A 24,148-nucleotide genomic window follows, 5' to 3' on the forward strand; every position below is an offset into this window, starting at 1 on the left:
CTTTGAAGGACAGGTTAGTACCACACTACATTTAACTGAATTCAGTTCATCTGATTATACAGTGCCTTGCTTTCTGGAATATGTAATCATCTCTTTCTGATGACATTTTAAATATCCAACTAGACAAATAATTGCGGCAATAATTGATAGCTGAGTCAAGCTGGAAGATTATTGATTGGCACAGTACCCACTGAAACAAATGTTCATCTTTCAAACATTACAGTGAGGATGCTTAAATCTAACTTTTGCTGATAAATGATAAAAATTTGATTTACTGATAAAACCACCGGAATAGAAGATGCACTTCAGGACTTGATTACCTTGGGAAATTTTTCAAAGAAAAATTAGGCTGCAGGATTTATATTCTATTTCACGTGAATAATTGCCAAGATATGGATAAGCCGTTGGAACATAAACACACGCCGAGAAGTCTTAAGAGTTGCTGATTAACTCTCTGCCTTCCTGAATGGAATTTATCTGTTCCAAATCACTCCTTTCCCAGGATGTATCCATGAGTCTCATTACCGGCGGCGGGAGTTACGTGTCAGAAAAGATCCCCCCTTCGTTTTCCAACGACTTGAAGCCCTCAGTTTAAATGTGCATAATCTAACTCTGCTGTGAATGCAGCTGAAATGAGGGTTGGATCTCACTGCCCGTGGTGTAAATCAGGAGCACCAGCGCCCAAATATGTGGTGCTGCAGAACAGCAGCAGGAGAGAGGTCAAGATCAGGTGCATTTGCAAACTGCATTCGCTGCCTTAAAGGGAGGGGTTTTAAAGCTGAAATCAAACCACTTTGCAGCTCTTATTACACAGGGGTCTGCTTAAAGATGGGTTTCCTGCTCATTATGAAACTCCAGACCCCACAGCACTACCTATACATCAGGGGGAGAGGAACGGGGAATTTCTGAAACCTACTGATTAGAAAGCGGAGCGAGCGGCCACGGCGGAGACTGGCAAGCGGGGAGAGGCAAGCGATGAGCTGCCTAGTTAGGGCAGAGGAGCTGTCGCAAGGCAGAAGCCTGAAATTAAGGAAAAGCGCCGGAATATTTGAGCAGGGGAACAAAGAGCATAAATTCCAGGGTAAGAGATGAAAAATGCACTGGAACGTTTTGAAACGGAGCCATTAGGCGCTGATTGAGTCTCGGAGCTCCTGCTAAAAATCAGGCGCTTGTTAGATGCGGCGATCAGCTGAGCCCTGACACTTAAGGCGTGCGAGGGGGGCTTGTCGAGTGGCTTCGCTCTAATTTAGAGATCCTCAGTTAATTAGAAAGCCCTCAGATTTTCCTGCAAATGCAGGTCGCTATCGACAGCCCGGGCTTTTTGATGCTTTCCGGGTGACAGTTGCCGGACTGACCTTCCCGGCGCTGGCAGGGCTGCCCAGACCCTCGCCACGCCGGGGAATTCAATCAGCGCCGCCAGCGCCGGAGGGAACTTCCAAGGAAGGTTACTCCACTCCTAGACGCCGTTTCCTTCTCTTGAAATGAAATCTGTGTTTGCTTAATGCTATAAATAGCTCCAGCGTGGAATTATTACTATTTTTCCTCCCTGCTGAGTGGATCTCACAGCCAGTCCAGAATTTCAGGGCGGGAGTTTATTGAAGGCGGCGCCAGCAGAGGCTGGGAGAAGAGAATTGCTTCATGGGGGATGACCTGCTCACACATCCACAACTGCAGGAGAGAAACCTCCCTTGGAGATGTTCATTTCCCCAAGGCCCACGGCAGGTAGTGGTGGCTGCAGAGGATGGAGCACCTGCCCAGGGAACGGCATTCCCCAAGCTTCCCTGAGTACCCAGCACCCCCATCCCATGGGGATGCCTTCCCCAGCCACCAGCAAGCTCTGGTGTTGCTCTCCACGTAAAAAACACTGATAACACCTAATGCGGGGCGAATAGCAACACAGGCAACCACTGAACAAAACAAGGCTTGTTTGGAAATACAAGGAAATGCGTGGAAGTTACAGTGACAACCCAAAGGCGAGATGACAGACCTGCAGTCACACAGGGAGTTGGCGGCAGACGCTAGAAAATTAACTCTCAGGAATAGTCTAGCATTGGCAGGGAAATGAATGAGATGATCTGAGAGATATTTTCCACCTCTAATAGGATTTGATGATGATTTTGCATAGGCTTTTGTGCTAGCCTGGCTTTTGATAAAGGCATGGTGTCTCTTTTCAACCCACATGCAAGGCAGAGATTAATAAGTTGCAAACTCGGCCCACCTCGGCTATAAATGGTTCCTGTGCCTATAGGGGAGAAAAAGCCAAGCTATGACTGAAAAAAAGACCCCAGTGAACGGAGTGCAGTTAGTGCTTTTACACCCAAATCCTCAGTTATTAAGAGATTTGGAAAGGAGAGAAAAATTCTACTCCAGCATCCAAAAAAAGCATCAATTTAGTAGCCAGATGGGGCAGAGATGCACAAACCGTGGCCAGTTTAGGAGCACTGGATTGAGACCTTTCCAGGGAGAGCTCTGCTGGGGGCTGTGGGAGGCAAGGGAAGATGAGATGGTTCCAGCACATCCTGCAGGAGAAGGGATTAGGTGAGGATGGCACTCATATGGGCAGACCTGGCAAGGACATTTCTGCCTGCTCACAGACTCAGACTGGTAGAGGATAAGACCTGAGGACTGGTCTCAGAGGAAGCATTAAGATAGCACTGATGGCAGACAACTAAATGAAAACAAGAGTTTTTAAGCATACAAAACATCGTAGAGAATCCCATTTTTTAGCAAGATAAGTATTTTCTTACAGGAAAATGCAGTTAAATGTTATAACTGCCAGCACTTAAGATACCAGTAACAGCCATTAAAAAACCCCTAACCTCACCTGATCAAGCAAATAACCTTCTGCATAGTCTACACGGTCATATCATGACAGGGTTAGGGACAAATGCCCCCTTACCCCAGGGGCTGTTCTGCTGTTATTTTTCAGCAGGAAAATTTGTGCATCCAGGCCCAGCTCTTCAGCATCTTTGGGACTAAACTGAGCCTTGCTGCTGTCTAACCCTTGCATTGGGCCAAATGAACAGAAGAGAACAGTTGCTCTCCTGCTCTCCATCCATGAGTCTTCCTGTTTTGGCTCTTTGCCACTTTGACAACACATCGGATAAAGGGGCTGGGACCACACCATCACCCATCAGCCCACACATGCTGCTGTGCATCCCAGTGCACAGGAGGACGTGGGGCACACTGTGACCTGCCTGCAGCACCTCTGCATCCACACAGCCAGGACAACTCATCTGGGAGCCACATGCTGGTCCCTGCTGGCATCACTCCCCTTGCTGCTGACACGCAGAGCAGCTCTGCTTTGTGAGAAAACAGGCCCAACAGGGCCAAAGATGGGCAAGCAGATGCATCTCCGTGTGCCTGAGCATAGACTTTTGTCTGCAGCAAGTGCTTCAGGTTCAGGGCTGCTGTTGTTTGCACTGCAGCCAGGCCCAGTGGCCGCCACGGGGGACCAGAGCCCCTCAGAGCGTGGCACTGCACCCAGAGATAACGAAACGACAGTTCCTGCCCCCAGAGCTGGCAACTATCACCATCTCCATTACAACCTGATGAGAGGGGCTGCCAGTTTAAACAGCCTGGACACCAACACTTCCCACTCCTGGGGCTTAAGGGTACGGAGTATTACAGAAGGAGAACGGCTGAAGTTGCAATCCGCCCCATTTGCCGCCACGTCTCGCAGCACTTTTGAGAAACCACAGCGGCCCATTCATGGCTGGAGTAGAAGAAATTTTTTAGTAATAACACAATAAGAGACAATAAGGTTGAAAACTATTAACACCAAGATGTTGCACTTAACTGCACCTTCAGTCTGAGGAGCTCGGTGTGCTTCGCAAGTGGCTGTTAATGTCTGGAAGGCTTTATGGGGGAAAAGTTGCCTGTGGTCCCATAGGGTATCTTCCATCAGCTTACCTCTGGGTCCTCAGCACCTGCCTTGTACCTGCCACCTTCAACACCCTGTCTGTGCCTGACACCCTGCACTTCCCACAAAAGCAGCTCTGGTGGGCAGCAGCTCTATAAAAGATGCACAAGTCCTTGAGTCATCACTTTACCTGAACGTGTTATCAGAAAACGCCCTGTGTCCAGGGGCAGGCTGGGAGATGGCCGTATATACAGCAGGTCTGAAATTGCCATCAGCTTCACCTCGATCCTTTGCTGATGTCCTTGGCCATCCAGTTAAGATCTGACAGCATTTAAAGATGACAGTGCTTGAGGTAATGGGACAATGCCGTAACAGGATTACAGGAAATGTGAAAGAAAGGACATACGTACGTAATGTCATTTAGGTAATGTCATCTATGAACAGTTTTGCTGCAATTTTTGCTGACAAAGAAGTCAGTCTCACTTATACAATTCCTTTTAAACTCCGTTATTGCTGTAAATAAGTTTACTTCTTCCTGAAAGAAAAGCTTTTTAGACACGTAGTCGCAAAGATTTTGTACAACTTCCTGCTCTGAGGCGGGGTATCCCGGGGGGAAAAAGTAACACAAACCAGCATGAGGTGGTGAGCAGGATGAGGTAGCAGGATCGAAGGACTCCCCGCCACTCTCCCAACCTTGCTGCAGCACCCGGACTTCATAAGATCCTCCCAGTTAATATCCACCCAGCCATTTCCTCCCCGCGTCCTTTTTCCATCAGTATTCCCTTTCAGTCCCACCGCAGCTGCCCCCGAAACAGCTTCCTCATTGTCCCCCACCAGAAGTGGTGTATGTGTGCCAAGCAACTGACCGCAAACAAAAGCTTGTTTGACCAACGCTTGTTCCGAAACAAAACCCCGGCTGGAGAAGGAAATCCCGCAAAGGAGGGGGGATTGATGCTGGGACAATTTGGAAGGCGAGCCCAGGCGCGCTCGCCCCCGGGGACTCACATTCTTGCCAGACAATGGTGTCTGGCCTCTCCATTCACTGCCTGCCTCGCACCCCTCCCCAAAAAGTACCCCCTAAAAGCCATGTTTATTATACAGTCTGATAAGTGAGAGAGATGCCGTTAAATTGAGCCCAGTGACCATCTCACGCACTGCCCACGGCGTCTCGGGGACACAGGGCAGACAATAGAAGAAGCCTCTGAGGGACCTGGAGAAGGGTTTCTGGGGCTAAACTTATGGCTGGGAAATACTGCAAGGAGTCAACTCCTTCCCCATTTCATGGTGGAAACAATGCCCACGGGCACATCTGTGAAGTCCCCCCGTGTTACCCTTCCTCGGGGAATATTTACTTGTCCTAAGCAACATGTTTCTTCCAAGCTCCCCAGCCTCACCTCAGGTGGCTCCTTCCCCTGAGCCCGGCAAAGCGGCTGTTAGGAGAAGGCCGAGCCTTTTTGCCTCCCGCACATCTGCCCGCCGTGGGCATGTGAAGCTGGTGATTAGGGGAAACACCCTCCCCGGGCAGGCAGCCCCCTCCCTCGATAAGTACGGTTGGAAACCACAGGAGTTGCACAGGCCGGGCCCGTGTGCCGCGCGCCGGCCCGACCGTCTTATCCGTTAATAAACAGACGTTCGGGTCTCCGTCGCATTGAGCAACGACGACATCTGCCCCTTTAGGCAACGCGTTGGGCACCAGCTGGGTTTGCGGCCGGAGGGGTTTGCTGCAGGATCCCCGTGGGCTCTCGTGGGGGCAGGATCCTACCACCTGTCTGTCTGTCCACTCGGGCACTGGTTACTGCCAGAAGACGCTTAGTAGTCAAGGCAGATGCATTAAAACTCCTCGCAAAGTTATAATACTCAGCCCTTGAGTGGGCACATCCCCAGAGCAGTTGTCACCTGAGTGCACCTCATCGACCCCTGCACCACGTAGGGATGGAGAAACCAGCCAAAGCAGCTCTAGGCCTTTCCCCTCCACCTGTGCTCTGGTCACCATCTAAGTAGAAGAAAAGCTTTTCCTGTGATTAAAGGCAATTTTCTAAAGCATCTTTACCATTTTGGTACCGAGACTGCTCACAGTGTTCAGTAAGTACGTGTATCTTTGCAAGCAGATGCACACAGCTTTTATTTCTGCCCCGCAGAAGTGCTGGTGCAGGTGCTGTAACATGGTATCTGTGGGACAGGAGTCTGCAGGAACCAGCCACAGAACTGAGGTGTTGATTTTGGTACTGTTTACAGAGTGTGCCAATGCTACAGCCCCACTCCTGCGGCAAACTGCCAGTCCCTTGTTTTTGGAGTAGGATGTGCCACACTCTGGACACTGTCTATCTGCCAGTCTGGCTGCTCCTTGAGCTTCCAGCTCTACAGAGATCCTGCCACTGCTGAGCTTCTGCAGCCTCAGACGACACTGAAATGGGAGCTGAGGGGTTGGACCATCCCCTTGCTGCAGCTCCAGCAGCACCTGCAGCTCCTGCCTATTGCAACAGGACATGTGGGTGATCAGGATCAGATCAGGTCACAAACAGCTGCAGTGCACGCACCTTCCACTGTACATCCCACATTTTTAAGCTGTTTCAAGCAGTTCTGCTCTTACTTTCCTATCTTCTCCAAAGCTGAGCTTTTAAAAGCCCTCCAAAACAGTGTGTTGCTACAGCCACCACTTCTGGAACTCAAGGTGAGGATGTCCCATGCCACTATGTCCATCCTGAGAGGAACAGAGCTACTGGTACCAGAGGAACAGCAAGAGGGACAGGTGACCCCTTCAAAACCTACTTGCTCCAGCTATGCTGCCTGTGAGACACCAAACAAAATGTTTCTGGTCCACAGAGCAATACCCTACACACAGACTTCTTTTTGGGTTCGTGACATTAATAATGCCGCCTTAAACTTGCCCTGAGCACTTACCACTTCCATCTGCCTCCTCCAAAGCTGGGATGTTGCAGTGGCAGAGCACATCCCCGCTGGAAGCTAAAGGACAGGCTGCCAGGGAAACACGTGCAGCTCTCCTGAGCCCATTAGGCATTTTTAAGGACAAGCCCACTACTTCCAGAAAACCACCCCTAATCATTCTTGTCCCGGTAAAGGCTCTCTGAGCACAGCACTGCCCCACGACAGCACGGAGGGAGGGGATTCACCCCATCCCACCCACTGCAGCCGGGCTCAGCAACAACCCACATCTCACAGACAAATGAGATGATTCAGACACAAGGTGTGCAGGTGAAATTTCAGGAATGGGGTTATTCCTGTTAGAACACAGACAGAAAAAACAGGGTCAATGCCCTTGTTATCTGGCTAACCACACTGCTGCACTGTGCACGGTCTGTCCAGCGATACTGGCCGGTTATGTGGCGCTGGGTGCTGCAGGAGCAGGGCCCGCACAGTGGTCCCAGATAATTAACCAGCCACCATGGAAAACCTGGCTTTGTTCCTTAACACGAGCATCAGGAGGCGATTTTTCCCTCACTGACTCACTTGATCCTCTCCTTGCCTGTCCAAGCCAGCGTGCTTGCAGCAGCAGAGGGGATGTGCGTGAAGCAGCCTCATGGCTCTGATCTCACTGTACAGAAACAGGTCCCAGGTGAAGGGCTGTCCCAGAAGACACACACACTGCTCTCTGCTAAACATAAAAGGCTGTCAAAGCACTGGCTGCTAAACCTGACAGCTTGGACACTGCTCCAGAAGGCCGGTGCTGAGGCACACGTGACTCATTTATGAAGTGTACACTACTTTTTTTTGTCTTCAAATACTGTTAGGCAGAAATTCCGCAGCAATTTGCTTTGTTTCTTTGATCACGGGATTGCTACTCTTCTTTCCTTGGGGAAAAACATGCCCTAAAAACAAACAAATGCTGCACTGGAAGTAAAGAGCCCACTCCTTTGAAACCTCTGGAGATACACTTAGAGCTGTTGGAAGACACGTGCTCATCCCTAAAAACCAAAGCTATCTCGAGCTGTGACACTGAAGGACACCAAGAAGTCTGCAGCAACCCCGGACTTCAACAACCTTGCAAATATTTTCCAAACTCCTAATCTTACAAATAAGTGGAACAGAACAGGCAACCACTATCAGCATGTGAAAACACAGGGCTTTCTCTGCCAGGGCTGGATCAGCTACTGATGAATTCCAATCCTGCTCCGAGACAGCCGCTTCTTTCCACTGACAGTGCTCGATTTACTCAAATCACTCTGGTGAAGCCGTCAGCCTTCCCAACCACTGACTCAAACTCTTGTTGGTTTTGCAGATCTGGAATAATCCCTTTGGCCTCATGGCAGCAGGCAGTGTGAACCTTGCCTGTGTATATCTGATCTGAAGTGGGACTGAAGTCACAGTTTCAAGTTTTATCCCAGAGTGCCAGTAGGATCCTGTAATCCCATGGCTTCGAAAAAGCTTTAATTAAAAACACAGATCCAGTGAAAACCACCATCAAACCATACACACCAGCAAGGCCTGGCTACCTGCCTACATGGATATTTGGACTAACTTCCAGCAGAAAAGGTGCAAGAGGAGTTCTCCTCTACACCTAGTCCAATTCCATCTACATCTGGCTATGCACCCCTCCTGCACATAAGCCAGCACAGCTTCTTAATCTCTCTTTTGGGGTGACAATTGTCATTTTCAATGTGACGTTCAGTCGGTAGGAAGCCTCCCACCATCAGCTGCAGACTTGAGGCCAGACCCTCTGTGAGCAACACAGGGAGGAACAGCATTCCAGGACGAGGTGGGAGTTTGCAGTCTGGCATTAGAACACGGCTCTCACATGCAGGGGGGGTTACCTCTCCACCACCCTTCGCAGGTGGCCCTGAGCTTCTTCAGCCCACAGTCTCACTCCCTGGCTGCTCTGAGTCAGCCTCGTGCCACATAATTGCATAAATTCAGCGCTAAGCCTGAACTAATAGAGCCAGGCTCTCACGGGGCTTATCAGCTGGGGCTGGGTGCTGCAGGGGCTCAGCACCTTCCCCGCTCCCAGCCGGGTGATGGCGCGGGTCCAGCCGGCTCCGAGCGGGAGCGGAGCTCCCTCGCATCCGCTGGCAAAACGCACGCGAGCTGCAAGAAGTACAGCCCTGGAAAGCCTGGAAATCTGACAGCTTTTTGTGTAGTAATAATGCAATTCAAAAAAGACTATCGGGATTGTATAAATATTTGTACAGACACTTATCGCTGTAGCACTCAGACACTCGGTCCCCCTGAATCAGCTGATCGGCTCCCAAGTCCTCGCCTCCGTTTGCAGAGCTCCGCTAAACCAAAACCGTGCAACCCCAGCGTAACCATCCACACAGCGAAACATAAAGCCTCTGTTTATATAAATAGTCTCCAGTCTCCACCCTCCCTACTTGCTGGGAGGTTGTCAGCAAAATAAAATAAAAAGCGGGATCGGATTCCCAGCCCACTTAGAAAGAACGCGAGCAGGATGTATGTTTTAGCCAAGGAATTAATTAATTATTATTAACACAATGAATGCTCGCTAGGAAATGTTTGTACTTTGCCACTGTAATTAAATATTCTCACTCATGCAGCTCTCAGCCTTCAGAAATTAGTATTGCATTTTATAGTCCAGTTTGGGGGTTTTTTTTAATAAGAAAGCACTTTCACACTGAATTTTTCATTGTCTGCTGGCACAGAAAGACAAGAAAAGGCCTCTTAACATTCATGCCCATTTGCCTTTCTGAACAATTACAAATACTTTTTTTCCAGCAGTTTTCATAATGAAATGTCCTCTCCCCTTTTTGCTCCAGTACAAGCCTGATCTTGATGAATAAAGTGGGTCCCATCATCCTGGGTGCCTCTCTCTGCACATCCGCTGCTTCTGTTTCCACCCCTGTGAGCTAAACCACCAAGTTGCTTTATGAGCAGGTACCTATGCAAGGCTTCTCAGGGAAAGCTTGTTCAAGAAAGGACTGCAACACCTAACCCTAATGAAGGGCTGGTTTCTAATCCCTTGACTCAAGGTCTATTTGCTCCAGCCAGCTGCTCACGAAAAACAGGCAGCAGAATCCAGCCCTCCGTCTCCGTGAAATGGGTCAAAGACACGCAGGATTATTAGTAATTTGGAAAGAAAGCACCCAAGACGTAATGTAATTCCACCACTAGATTTTATCGCTTTTACTCACAATGAGCAAATAGCAGGGGAATCACTGAGCAGAGGCTGCTCACCCTCTCTCAAAAGGAAACCAGACCCAGCTCCTTCCTGCTGGAGCCACCGCTGGAGCCAACCAGAGCCGCCGCCAAAGCCACGCAGCCCCGGCTCCCCACATGGGTAACCAACCACCAGACCAGGTGAGCTTCACCTGTCTCACCCTTCCCACAAAAGAAAAGGCACTGGAGCTCGAGTTCGGGGATTTAATTTCTTCTCTTTACCCTCAGATGGACGTGAGCAATCGCTCCGTTTTGCCATCCCCAGTCATCCTTGATTTAGCTAATGCTCCGTTCCAGCAGGAAACATCTTAACTCTGAAGATCTGATGATTGCCCCAGCAATCAGCTGTTCAAATAGTTGAAAATTAAGACTATTGCACACAAAGTAAATTAAGTAATTTTCTACCCTCCTAGGGTCTCCCAAGTTTATCAGATTTCCCACGACTGGTATGTCATGATGCCTCATTACTGTAAAGAAAATACAGCTCCGTGAGTCATTTAAGTGGCCTACCCTCAAAGACTCAGGAAAAAAAAAGATCTTCACAAACACAGATCCCACTGTAAATGTAACAAAGAGCAGAAGACAATCAGCACAACTTGTTTATTTACTCCCATGCTCAATTCTCATGGCTTAGGCTGCACAAACCTCTGAGAACCTCACAAAGGGTGTATGCAGCTGTTCTTTATCACACCAACTTTGTCAACAGTGATGGTTTTGTTCACAAGGATGCCAGCAGAATCAGGGGTGAAGAAGATGCCCTCAAACCCCAAAAGTCTGCAATCTGATCCTAAAGCAGGTACCACTTCAGCATCCTTAATACAGCAGTCCTACCTCTCGGTCTCCTTCCTAAAACTAAGTAAGCGAGGCAGCTTTTGGGTAGTGACTGGTTATTTCCAAATAAGCATTTTGAACTCAACCTGCAAATACTCCTCCTACAACGCCATAGGATGCTCTGTTAGCTTTAGTCATTAAAACAAGCCTTCAGCATGGGGATGGTGCTGCGCCGCTTCCCGACGCTCCCTGGATCCCTTCCACCCTGGCTGCGGCATCTCAGAGAGGTTTTGTTCCCAAGCTCAAACAAGCTGGAATCATTCCCAAGCATTTGGAAACCTTGAGCTGAGCAGTAAGCGCTCGGCATTATGGAAATCACCTGGTGGAGGCCGCTGTAACTTCAGTTTTACGTTATGATTTCTCTTGAAACCCTCTGATTTTGGACTACATTTTTCTTTTCAGCACAAGTTCTCCCATTGGTCTCCAGCCAGATGTGAGCTTTTGTAAGATGAAAAAATATAAATCAGTCACTTAATTTCAGCTAAAAATAGAGGGGACGGGAAAACCCCGCTGATAAGAGGTTTTTAAAGCAGTCACAGGTTACCACAGGAGGGGACAAACAGCCACCCCATGTTCACATGCAAATCAGGCCCTCAAAGAACTGAGCCTTTACAGATCGATGGGGAAAGTAAGGGGAAAAGAAAGCAAATGCCATTAACACAAGTTAAATATTTCAGGACATGCTTCAAAGCACATCCAGCGATCACTCTACACTTCAGCAGAAGCTGGTCCGTGAGGCCAAGTCCCACCACGCAGGTCCATCAGGACACAGGGGAAACCCCACCTCTGACCTGAAAGATGGGGAAGAAACTGAAGCTCTTGGGTTCTGCAATACAAAAGAAGGCTTTCTGGAAAGTCTTGACTTTTCTGAAAACACCAGCCACGACTGCCCCAGCAGCAGATTCACCAAAAGCACCTTGACCTGAGAAGCCACGTTTCAACACTACTTGTCCTTTGGCACAGGCTGGAAGCACATGTCAGCCCCTCGAGACCAGGGGGGAACAAGAGGCACGGTATAGGTAAGGAGGTAAAAACTGTCAGAGCTTGGGGAAGAAGTAGGCACCCACTGCCCAAACAGCAAGGCCTGTCACCAGGAACTGTGCCAACGCTCCTATGGACTCCTTGCACACACCTTTAGCTACTAATTCCTCTGGTTCTGCAAGCATGGGCCGCATCATCCCCTTCTGCTTCTCCAGGCTCTGTCTGCGCTCACATCCCACCTCAATTCCAGCCACTGGCGAAGCCACACTCATGAAAACCCCTTGCACAGGCATTGAAATCTCCTGTCTGGATCAGGAAACTTCCTCTAGTCTCCACAACCAGAAAAATGCCTTCCTTTCATCTGTGCAGGTGTTTTGCATTAGCACAGAAGCACCACTGGCTGTTATCAACATCAGCACCTTCATCAGGAGGAGATGCCCCGGTTGGCCCCATTTGCCGTGTTTGGGTTCAGTGCAGCGAGGAGTTTTTGTGCATTTTTATCAGGTGCTTTGCAAGGGAAACCAAGCGGAATGCTTCACCCTGGAGCGTGCCAGACATTCCCTGAGCCCCGCTGCAGGCACAGGAGCCCAGAGCAGTGCCGGATCCCAGGGCAGAGCTCCCGAAGACAGCACCTGGGACCTAATCCCAGGTGTACAAAAGGCCGCAAGACAAAACCCGGGTCCAAACAAAAGCTGAGCAGAAAATCTATATGCTGAAGAAAGCAATGAGTAAGACTGGGTAGAAGAACACAACTACTCCTCAGCCATCTGCTAAAGCCTTGGGGTGTTCAGAGAGGGTGATCTGCACATTTATATTTGCTGTCACCAGGCCCCCGCCTCAGCCATGCCTTGTCTAGGGATGAGTGGAGTGATCACCAACTCAGAAAAGGTGGGATTTGGAGGAAGAAAAACACACCTCGGTTAACCATCCCAACCCAGATAAGCACCAGGGAGAGGCTTCAAGTCCCCCCACACAAGTGTGTGCACAAAACAGATGGAAAGATCCCAGTGCTCAGCCCAAAGCATTTCTCCTGGCTTGTCTGCAATACAAAAGCCTGAGAAATGCCAGGGGCCTGCTCTGCCACCAGCTTAATTCCAAGAGCTTCCCACTGCCTGGGTGTTTAGGTGTTGCATATCCCCCCTCTCTTCCTCCTCCACCCTTTCCAGCATGCAGGCACCCAAAAGGAGATCGCCCACCGTGGCACAAGAATGCTGTACAAGCTGTGACTCTCCTCTGGTTATCCCTTATCTATCCCTTAGCCCTGATAAAAGCCCACCTATGACCTCCTGTTCCTTTTTATTTATATTATTTTTTACCTTTGAAACCAGACTCGCTCAGCTCTCCAGATCCTAAAAGGGAGCTGCAAAAAGCCCAGTCCCACACGTGCTAGAAATGCCACAACTTTGGCATTTTGCTTGGAAATGGGTGCACACGAAAGCCAACGGTGTAAGCAAAACCAAACAGGGCCAGAGAAGTTTCTCCAGTCCTCTCCCAACCAAGTCTGCTATTCTTGGGCACCGTCAAACTGAAGGAATCTTTCCTCTCCCTCTCCTGACAATACGTTATTTGTACATGTTTACGCTGAGGATTAAATCCCCATCCGGGCTGGAGAGCGTGGTTCATTCACAGCTTCTGCTCCTCAGCGGTGCTTCCTCCGAGCTGCCTTTCCAGGGCTGTTTTGCAGCTCCCTGGACGGAGAAGGCGGCCCATGGCCAGAACCTGCGGGTACAATCCGGTACAGCAGCTGGCAAGCCTGGGAAATCACTTAGTTCATGACCGCAAGGACTTGGTTTCAGCCGGACAAACATTTTCTCCGCGTTGGCCAACCTACGACTCTCTGTACGACTCTCTGCCCTCCTGCAAAGCGCCAGCTCACCCCTTATCTCTCCATCAGGACTCACAGGGGCCGTTTTTCCTACCCCAGGGCACTGGATGAGGCCACGCAGACGCCCAACCAGGTAACTCCCTTCGAGCTCCCGTTACGGGAAGGGGAACCCACAGAGGTTCACACCACCAGCCAGGACAGTGCCCAAAACCCCAAGTGACTGCACACACTGTACTCCTGGTGAAATACCCAATTTCTCCCTCAAAAACACTCAGTGGAGTTTCATTTCCCCGCCAGTAGGCTTGAATAACATTTTAAATGCCAAGATTTATATGCAGACACTTATAAATGTGTTCCATTATAGCCTCTGCAAAACTACATTTCAACCTAAACATTCAATTAATGTAATTAAATTGCTACCTGGCGGTATTATCTAATTTCACTTCGGATCTGTGCTATTGAAAAGCATGTGTCTTTTAGCACTCCGACTGGCAAGACATGTGATAAACAGACCTATAAACATGTTGGCTCAACCGAGCTGTTTAAAAATAAATTAGCAAACTATAAAAATAAACAGTAACATACATATGTACTCAATTATGAACTAACTCTAATTTTTGTTCTGAAATACTGTCTTTGACCTTAGTCATAAACAAGCACTATTAAAAAAACATAATATCTCAACAGACAGAAGGGCAGGGATTAAACGCTCGTCGCGCGCGGCAGAATGCAAAATAAGGGATGAAAAGAAAGAAGAAAAGAAAGAAAAAGGGGGGTGGAAAAAGCTCACCCTCTATTAAATGCAGCAACCTATACCCACCGCAAGCATTTATGCTGATTAAAGCTGTTTGGATTCAAGACAAAAAAGTTAAAGCCTACAGAAGTGCCGATGGTTAAAAACTTTGTAAGGTTCAGGGGGAGGAAAACATCGTTTTAGCTTGCGTAGGAGGGAGGGCAGTGTGGGTCCCACAGAGCCACCCGTGGCCTTTAGCTGTCCAGGTGCAAACCCTGCTACTGTCTTGCAAGAATTCAGTGAGCAAAGAACATGTGGCAGAAAGGTAGAAACCACCACACCAGAGTAGAGGGGGAAAAACAAACAAACAAACAGATTTTTTTGAAGACCGTAGAACAGCGTCCAGACCATGTTTTTGCTATTAATTCAGCGCTCCCATAAGAAAAGAACAAGGCATCATGTTATGACTGTCAGCACTGTTCTGTTTTCTCTGGGAAGAAAGGCAGGAAAGGAGGAAGGATGAAATGCTGATGCACAAAAGGCACATTTTGCACCCAGGGATATTTTCAAGGCTTTCAGGCTACACAGCAGGCACCGACGTCCCTCCCTGTGCCCACATGTGCATCCATGTGTAAAACCTCACAAGAGACCCAAAATCAACAGCAAAAGCAGTTAAACAACTGCTAAGTTCAATTGCGGACAATCAACCTAAGACACCGCCTGCTGTCGGGCTGTCTCCCCAAAAACACTTATATAAATAAACAATAGGAGGCAACTCGTGTTCATCAACACATGGGCACAAAAAACAGGCAGAGAGAGGCGGGTGGAAGAAAGGTTTTGCCCCAGGCCAGCTCATCGCCAGCAGGGAGTCACGTAGACTCAGCCCCGCAGTCAGTAACGAGGCAGGGTCTGACATTTCCACGAGCAAGAAGGGCTGCCAGTTGCTGAGACACAAACAAAACACTCACAAGGCGTGTTTTTTCAAGGGATGCGACAGGAAGGGCCCACAGGAGGCGGTGACAGCATGCACCTTTTTTTTTTAATCTTTGTTTTCCCAAGGACCTCCTCAGCAGCAGGAAGCAGGATGCCAGAGAGCTCCATGCGCTGGTGGAAACACCAACTGGATGGTAAAGGAGGGTGGAAATGGACTGGCAGGGCTGTGCCAGGTCTTGGGAAGGCCACACAGCTTAAGCAGCGTGGGAGTCACTTCCAGCCACCAGAGCTGGCACACGCTGCTGCTTGGTGGGGAGCAGCAATGGCCTCTCCTCTACAGTCCTCAATGCTCAACAAATCCAAAAGGATTCCCCTTAATTTCTGGAGCAAATATTTGCCAGTTCCTAAACCCCTTTGGTTTTTTCCTATTTTTTCTTTTTTTTGTTTTTATTCTGCAAATTAATGTCAACCATTCCCTCAAGCAACTGCTGGACACTGCTGCTCAGGAATGACCATCAATGATCAGTCAAATATCAACCAGTAAAGCAGCAGTGCAACCCAGAGCTGCTGTCAGTGTGGTGACTTTACATCTCATACACCTGGACACACCAGCCCCTTCCTGGACGTTACAGTCATGTCTCAGTCCACACCACAGCTATGCCCTCACTCTTCTTTCAGAGTTGGGTATCAATCACACTTTATAAGAGCAAAACAAGAATAATAACACATCCTGTCCAGACTATCCGCTCCCTTCTGCTTTCTCTGGCAGAAGCCTTGTACTTGAAGCCATGTCCCAAAGCACCTCCCCAGCCCAGAGTGTACCCTAACCAAGAAGAGACAACAATTAAAAACTGCAGTTAAAGTAACACTCCAGTTTGAAAATGAACACCATTTTCTGCCCATCCTCCCTGCTCTGTTACCAATAAAACACTTACAGACACTATTCATGCAGACATAAAGTGCTAATGGCTACCTGTTAACGTGTTTCATCATGCCAACATTTTTGCTCTGATTTTGACAGTTCCCTTTTTGTTATTTTAAGCTAAGGGAGCACTAATCTGGGTTGGAACTGAAGGCTGCAAGAATTACAATCTACAGCAACTGCACAACTAATGACACCATTTCCTTCCACTCCGCACCATTTCATGGACAGTTTTCTTGCAGCCAAGCTCCTTTCCAGACTATAAGAAGTTGGAAGTGCAGGAGCATAGAAGCAGGGTGGGAAGATTGTAACATGTTGCTAAGAAGTGTCATGAATTCTTGGTCCAGCCCTGCGTGTTTGGTGGCCGACGGGGGTGGGGGGGGGGGGGGGGAAGAGAGTAATGTGAACACCAAAATCAAACGTACTGAGAAAGTCACTTTGAATGGCTTAAGGAGAAAAAAAATTAAGTGGCCGTTCTTATATGACTTCAGGGATGTGTCTTCAGGGCTAGAACAACTGCTGGTGCAAATTGGCCATGTGATTTACACCTCAAGGGCTGCCCTAGGTGTGACTACAGGTGGTTCACCAGCTCTTCTGGATGTGGAAAGAACAAAACTCCCTGGGTATCATCCTCAGCAGTCGCTGACTCCAGCTGGACATTTGGACAGGTACCTAATGCCTGGTGTCCTCCACACTCAAAAATGTGCTGGGCATGTCTCCGGGTGCCCCACACGAGCACACACTGAGAATATGCCTACTGACATCCACAGTGTTACAGCAGGTGAAAATCTGCTTGTGTGGAAGAATAGCCCGGTCCTCTGTGATTACCAACAGCATGGGTCAGAGCCATGATCTGATTTTCCACAGAGCAGGAGAAGAGCAGAAGCTCTCTGGTCTCCAGAGCAGTTGCAGCCCTGCAGAGATACCCAGCGGCTTTGAGCATACACAGAGGGATAATTCCTTTCCCCAGCTTTGCAATTGTTTGTTAGAGCAAATTAAGAGTGCTAACAAGTCTTACTGGAGCCCATTGCAAGGAGGTTAAGAAACACGACTTATCTGATGCAATCAGCAATGTAATGCAACCTCCCAAGCCCCAGTTCAGGCAAAATATATGCAAGTAACCAAAAGGGATGGGCATAACCTTGAGGGAAGAGTTGGGGATGCTCCAATCCAGCCTGCAATGCCAGAGAGGAAAGACAAGAGAGCACAGCATGGAACAGAAAATTCCCTGCCTGCTTCGTGTCTTTTGCTGCTTCCAAGGACTCCCACTCTGTTCAGGCCAGAAAGAGGACACCGGTTTGGAAGGATCTCTGGTCTGACTCAACATGGGTAGTTTTTAATTTTTTATGAAAGAGACTGCTCTGCAGTACAAGGTGAGGAAGACCTTTATTTGTTGGGCTGAAAGGTAAACATGGTTGAAAGGTAAACATTCACCTCCTAAGCATTCTCATTTGATTGCAGCATCACAACAGGTCAAGGCTGCCTCATCTGCAGACCACTTATGCTCCCAGGATCCTGACCATGATGCTCCCAGGATCCTGACAATGATGCTCCCAGGATCCTGACAGTGATGCTCCCAGGATCCTGACAGTGATGCTCCCAGGATCCTGACCATGATGCTCCCAGGATCCTGATCATGACAGGTGAGCGTGGGTTCCCATGGGAGTCGTTTGCCAGAGGGTGTTTACTTACAGTGAGTCCCGGTGTGGAGCACCAAGCCTTGCTGTGCCCACCTGGCAAGAGGGACGGGAGGACTGTATGCCCACACGGGGAGGTTTCCACCACAAACCCAGTCGGGAGGCTTGAAAGGCGGGAGAGCAGATAGTATTTTCGAGGGAGTATGAGATAAGAGGAGGTGGAGTTTCCCAGATAAAGAGGATTTCCCTGCTCAAATATCAAAGGATTCACACTAAGAAAAGGGGGGAGAAGGGGAATTACATCAGTCTGAGGCACACTTTCTCTTTTAAACTCTGACCTTCTATTGTCTGTCTTCTTGACTAGGATTTAAAAGCCCTTTGTTGGGCTGTGTTACATGGTGTGATCTAGAAAGCCGTCACAGCCGAGGCACCGTGGGCTTTCGGCTGCGCCGACGCTCGGGCTCCCCCCTTGCCTACACTGGACTTTGAGAAGGCGTTGAGCCAGCTCAGATAAGTCAGCACTTTCTATCAACACCCCTTCCAAGCCAAGCTGCACATTGCGATGCCTCTTCCAGCACGGGCTGGTGGAGCTGGGCTTCACCCTGGCACAGCTCCCAGACAAAAGGTGGGCTGCTCCACCATGCTGCTCCAGCGTGCTGGCCCACTCTCAGCTCCCCCCAGGTCCTCTCCTGGCAGCATCCTTCCCATCCCAAACACAAACAAATGGGTGAGGAGCAGGTGACAGAAGCGTAACAGATGCCTAAAATGGTTTAGAGTGATCTACGAGCATCTTTTGGTTGTAATGCTCCATTAATGTGACATTTATGTGGGGTAATATAATACCGCTCACTTAGGAGCACCTACACCAGCCAGTCAGGTTTCTGTGTGCACAAAGGATGATGGGGATAACTGGGAGGGTTCTCGCACGGCCAGAGACCCTACAGATGGAGTTACAGAGGACAGGAGGCACCACTGCTCAAAGGGGACATGCTGGGTCTCTCCCTGAGGGAGTGGAGGACAGAGCAATGTCTCAGGAGGCAGAACAAGAGAGCCACAAACAGGGAAAAAAACTGGCTTGAACCTATGGAGCTGAACAGTCCCTCTCTGCAGAACGGGAAACACAATATCTGAGGAAGGTCTGCCCCAGTCCAAAGGCACAGCCTTGCTGTCCATCTCCATGCAACCTGCAGCATAGTTTGGGCATCCATCTGATTTCACAGCATGCAGTGTTACACTCTGTAGCTAAATCCACCTCTAATGTCACACAGGCCTTATAAGGGCTCCTGTTTTGTTACCCTGATTTATAAACGCCACTGCAGTGGGCTGGAGAAGGGATGGCCTCGCAACCGCAAGCCTTCGTTATCCCCCACAAATGACTTGTTTGCAGCTCTTGAACTGCCTAATTTATTTTGCCCCTATGTTTTGGCCATCCATCTAGTCTTTTCCTAATGGTGCTCCGAACGCTGACACTTTGGGAAACGTCTAAAATGCTGTAACCCTTACACGGCCCCGCGGAGGTGAAAGGACCAAGGGCAACCGCTGAATCTTCCCAGAACAACAGAGGGATCATCCATCTCCTCTTCCCTCCTCCCAGCCCACCACTTCACCCCAGGCACTGTTCTCATCTCAATGTGCTTGAGCAAAAGCACAAAACGAGGCGAGATGTGGCCACCTCAGCACCTCTGGATGTCGAAGGCCACAGACTGTACCCGGTGACCTGGAAGGTGTCCCCCCCAGACATTTGCTCCTACAGCTCTGCCTCTAAGAAAAACCATCAGAGAAAAAATCACAAGGCTGGTTGAGTTTGGACTGTGGCAATGCCATTTGGAGAAGAGGCAGGAAAATCAAGAGGTAGAGTCTGCATTTCGGGCAAATGGGGAAGGAATTTAAATCAAAATCAAGTCTGATCAAAAACTCAAGTCAACAGAGTTCCACAGATTTGGCACCAGGTTTCATCATTTAGGTGCTCACTGAGTAGAAAATGAACAATCAGCACTTTGGAATAAATGCAACAAGTATCACAGGGTGTTGTCACCAGCCTTTTGTGGGACACCCACGAATCCAGAAGAGGCATCTAGTGTCACAGAGAAAATGCTGAGGACACAGAAAGTGTCACCAAAGGACGGGCAGAACAAGCACAGAACAAACTCCTACCAACAGATTAAATTCATGTCACGGTATTTTACCCACATTTTGCACTAGTCAGATACCTTGAAATATGTGCACGCAACCAGAGCCACGACACCAGACCTTTAAAGACCTGAGAGCCGCAGATTAAAAACATGTTGGAACGCTTACCGTGTCCGGTGCCAAAAATGTGTCTCTAACCTGTAGGAAGAAATGGGTGTGGAGCCGCTCACAGAACGATCCCTGCACTCACACGGCAGGGTACAACATCCCCCTCTTTGTTTCTCCCTCGTGAGATAAAACAGCGACTAAAATATGACCGAGGAGCTGCCTCGGCTCCCCAAATTTTTTGAGAAGTACACAGATTCGGATGGGAAAACGAGGTGGGAATTAGAGAAATCCCACATAATTCACAAAGACTAAAGCCACTTTGCCACGGACCAACACGAACCACTGATCTCAGTGCTCAGTTGGTGCTTGCTGCTTCTTTTTGGGGACTTCAGTCAGCTCCTGCATGGCACTGAAGCGCTTGCGAGTAGATACAAAAACGTACACAAAGCCTAAAAGTATTTCATTGGAATTGAAGCTCAATTTACAGCTCCTGAGACTCAAGGGTGTGTTTGAGCAGCTCTTTGTTGCAGGGTTTTGTCAAGGTATGTTCTGACTTGTCCCCTGCATGGTTGTGCAGTAATTCTTGATACTGATAGTCAATTACTTTGTTCACGTCACTCAAACACAGACTTTTTTTTTTCCTTTCTCTCCCTCTCTCTCTCTCTCTCTCTCTCTCTCTCTCTCTGCACTGCTAATCCGGGAAAGACAACACAGAGCTAGCTAAACCACTGCTGCCAAAGGCATGAACTCCTGGCCAGCTGGGGTGCTGCTGCCCTCCAGCCCTGCCAGCACAGGTAGCAAAGTGACCTCTGGAGCAAAGAGCCCTCCTTATCTCTCTTAAAATACCAGCGGGCCCAGGCTCCGAAACTTCCTTCCCAACGGGATAAGCACTTACCCAGGTAATCTCATTACAGCCATTGTTCTCTGAAGGTTAATAAATACTTACCATGATGAGTAAAGGCTCCGCAATCTGACCCCAACAGCAGCAGAAGTGATTGCTTAGGGCCAAATTTTCATACTCTTATTATGCTGAACACCATATTCCTCTGCGAGCAGAGCAGCGTTAGCACCAAAATAAATGTGACTGCTTGCAAATAAGGTGTTGGCCCCACTTCTGGCCTCAAGTTTTTATGTTGCCATCACTGTGAGAGCTCTGAAAATTAGCAGATGCTGCCAGTTCTTAATAAATACATGACTAAATTATTCTGAAACAACAGAAAAAACAAATTATGGAAAGAATAAAATACAAGGAGACGCCTTTCTCTCCAATTTCAACATGCGGAAGAAAATAATTACAGGTTTTTGTTAATTTAAGGAAACACTTTTTCTCCCATCAGACATGAGGTGTGAATTATGCAAAAAAAGATTTGAACTTGACAGGGTTTACATACTGCAGCCCCAACAACTAATTTAAATTTGAGAGTTACAGAATGAAAAACCAGGTTTCCAAGAGCTTCTTAGAAAGAGCAGCAGCCACCACCTTCCACAAAGCCAGGCCAACATACATCAAGGTGGAGAGCAGCATAATCAGCACTCTGTAAAATCCTCCTCCCTAACTCCCAGACTCCCAAAATACAATGGACAAGGAGGGCTTTCCATACAAACAACATACATTTCAAAGCAACAGCACCAGGGGTCAGTGGGGATGATTAAAACACATTATCCACTTATTGCAAAACATCTACTGGCAAAAGGTGCCCAGAAATCCATACGAAACCTCCATCTTGCCACAACACTAAACAAAACTCTAAATAAAGATGAGCAGATAACTATTTTTCAATGGAGGCTGTCAAGCTGTTGCACAGTCATTAATAATTTAAACTTCACCCCCTTCATAGGAGTTCCATTTTCCTAATTTGTGTAGGACATAAACCAGATTTTCCATTTGATTTCCCAATAGAAAATTCAGAGGGGAAAACTGCACTGAAATAAAATAAAAGATGTTTAGACTTTGGTTTGGTGGCCAAAAGTTTTCTAATTTCTTTTTTTTTTTCTTTTTTTTTTGGACAAAGTTGTACCTAAACTCACTTTCCAGCAAATACATTACCCGCCCAAAAAAGGTTCTCATTTTTCAGATGAACGCACCACCACGTGCTGAAATTGAGACAGAAACCTCTCCCTGCAACTAAACAAACACCGGGCCAAGATGAATTATTTGTGACTCTCCCCGAAGTCCCCCAGGGAATGAGGAGAAAGTGCCAGGACCAAAATTTGGCCGGACTCGCTGCATGTCCCTGCAGGCTGCTCGAGGAGGTCTCCAACCTGCCAAGAGTTGCAAGGGGGCAATCAACCTCCCACGCTGAGGCTGCGTCACCGCCCCGTCCCTTCTCCCACCACTGTCCCCACCTCATTCGGAAAGGTGGCAAATTCAATGTCATAACTAAGTCTCATATCGACCAAACTCAAAAGCGAGGCTGGGCAGAGAAACCCAAGAGGTGTTTCTGCTTTGCCCTTGGCTCTGGAGCCTCCAAGCCCACACAGCACCTGTGCATGCTCCCCCTGCAATGCACCCTGCACCCAAAACCACAGCTGCAGGGAACTCTCCCACGCCAGGAGGTAAATAAATGGGAAGAATGGTGATGAACAGGGTGCAGGACTGAAAGGAAAGCAGGACGGCCTGCCAGAGCTGCACACCAGTCAGTGCCAAGTTATGCAGGAAAAATGGCATTTCTTATGCCAGTCATTGACCCCAGAGCCATAAGAAAAGACACCAATAAATTCAAGAGACCCAGACGTCACCTTTTGTAACATCTGCTAGTTCCACCCAGGCTGACTCAACATATGTGGAGTGGCTGCTCCCCCCATCCTTGGGCCAGCCTTGCCCCCCTGCCCCACAAATCCCACTGCCTCAGGTTTTGGGGACAATGCCTCATTTCGGGAGGGCAAAGCACCAGCTGCCCCGGAACAGCGTTGTCCTGGAGAAGAGAAAAATAATCTCTTGACACAAACAACCTTGCTGACTCCTGCCCTTCTCTTCTCGAGGAAGGTTATTGAGGAAGCAGTTTTGGAGCAGGGCCAGCTGTGTCTTGATCTTGTGAGGTGTCTTTGATCCCTATCAATCTAACTTTAAAGACAGAGGTGATATTAGATCCGATGTCTAAGAATGACCTTCAAGCAGCAGTTGAAGACCTCAAGGAAAGGTCTTCAACCAGATTTTTCCACCCATAGCTGGCTCAGAAGAACTCTGTCTCCAACACAGACCTTGTTTTTGAACCCCTTTTCCCCCTCATCTCCACTTGGGATGACCATCCCTCGTGCCACTCACCGGCAGTGACATTTGGCAATTAAGTCAGTTGCATCTCTGCCGAAATTCTGGGCCTGGCCCTGACCTGGTCTGCTTTTAGGGCAGAATAAACTTGTGGAGAACCATCTTGCAGGCCTGCTGCTTTTTAGCCAAACATGAGTAAGACAAAAACATGCCCAGAAGCAAAAAGAATGGATTGCACCAACAGACTCATCAATAAGTAAATAATATTTATCACGGGCTCTGCACTAGAGCGTTTGGACAGACACGAAGATAAGCACCAGTTTGGTGCCTGCGCTTGCCAGCTGGTCACATCCAAATGCTCTCCCATCTCAACACACTTTGGCTGGTAGGGACACGGCCCCCCCACTGAGCTGGGGATTCAGGTGCCCACACTCCAAGGGATGGTGCTTTAGGTACCTGCTACCCAAAGGATCGGCTGCACGTCGAGACCCTCCAAGCCCAAGGCACAAGGCAACACCAGCCAGTGCTCTCCACGTTTTCCAGTGCCAGATTACATTTCCACGGCAGCTGCTCCTTTTGTCTACACCCAGCAAAAGCCAAACCAGCCTAAAACTTAATTTAATCTGCCGTAAACCCAAGTGTCAAGCACTTAGATGGCAGCTAAAAGCGCCACTCTCAGATAACCGAGTGACACCGGCTAATAATAGCCTGCGCATTAGGGGAGAGGGAGCGGACATTTTGTGTAACCAAAGAGGAACCTGTGCCTGGGAACAGCCCAGGGTGCCCGGTCTCAGCCCCGCCAGCAGCAGACTCTGCCGTGCACCCGAGCCCACCCGGCCTCTCCCCTGA

General features: G+C 48.7%; 1 protein-coding gene across 4 annotated transcripts in view; it reads right to left on the minus strand.

Annotated features, from left to right (window-relative positions):
* The window catches only part of BCL11A (BAF chromatin remodeling complex subunit BCL11A), a 72,882-nt gene that overhangs the window by 20,782 nt on the left and 27,952 nt on the right, over positions 1-24,148 (minus strand). Inside the window, exon 1 of one of the 4 annotated variants that reach the window (XM_032683240.1) lies at positions 5,215-5,377. The exons of the other annotated variants lie outside the window; for them this stretch is intronic. Within the exon in view, the coding sequence (XP_032539131.1) occupies positions 5,215-5,230 (16 nt within the window). The 5' untranslated portion in view covers positions 5,231-5,377. Of the gene's footprint in view, positions 1-5,214; positions 5,378-24,148 lie in introns of those variants that run through there. 4 annotated transcript variants of the gene reach the window in all.

The sequence above is a fragment of the Chiroxiphia lanceolata genome, chromosome 3 (assembly GCF_009829145.1).
Source record: "Chiroxiphia lanceolata isolate bChiLan1 chromosome 3, bChiLan1.pri, whole genome shotgun sequence".
NCBI lineage: Eukaryota > Metazoa > Chordata > Aves > Passeriformes > Pipridae > Chiroxiphia > Chiroxiphia lanceolata.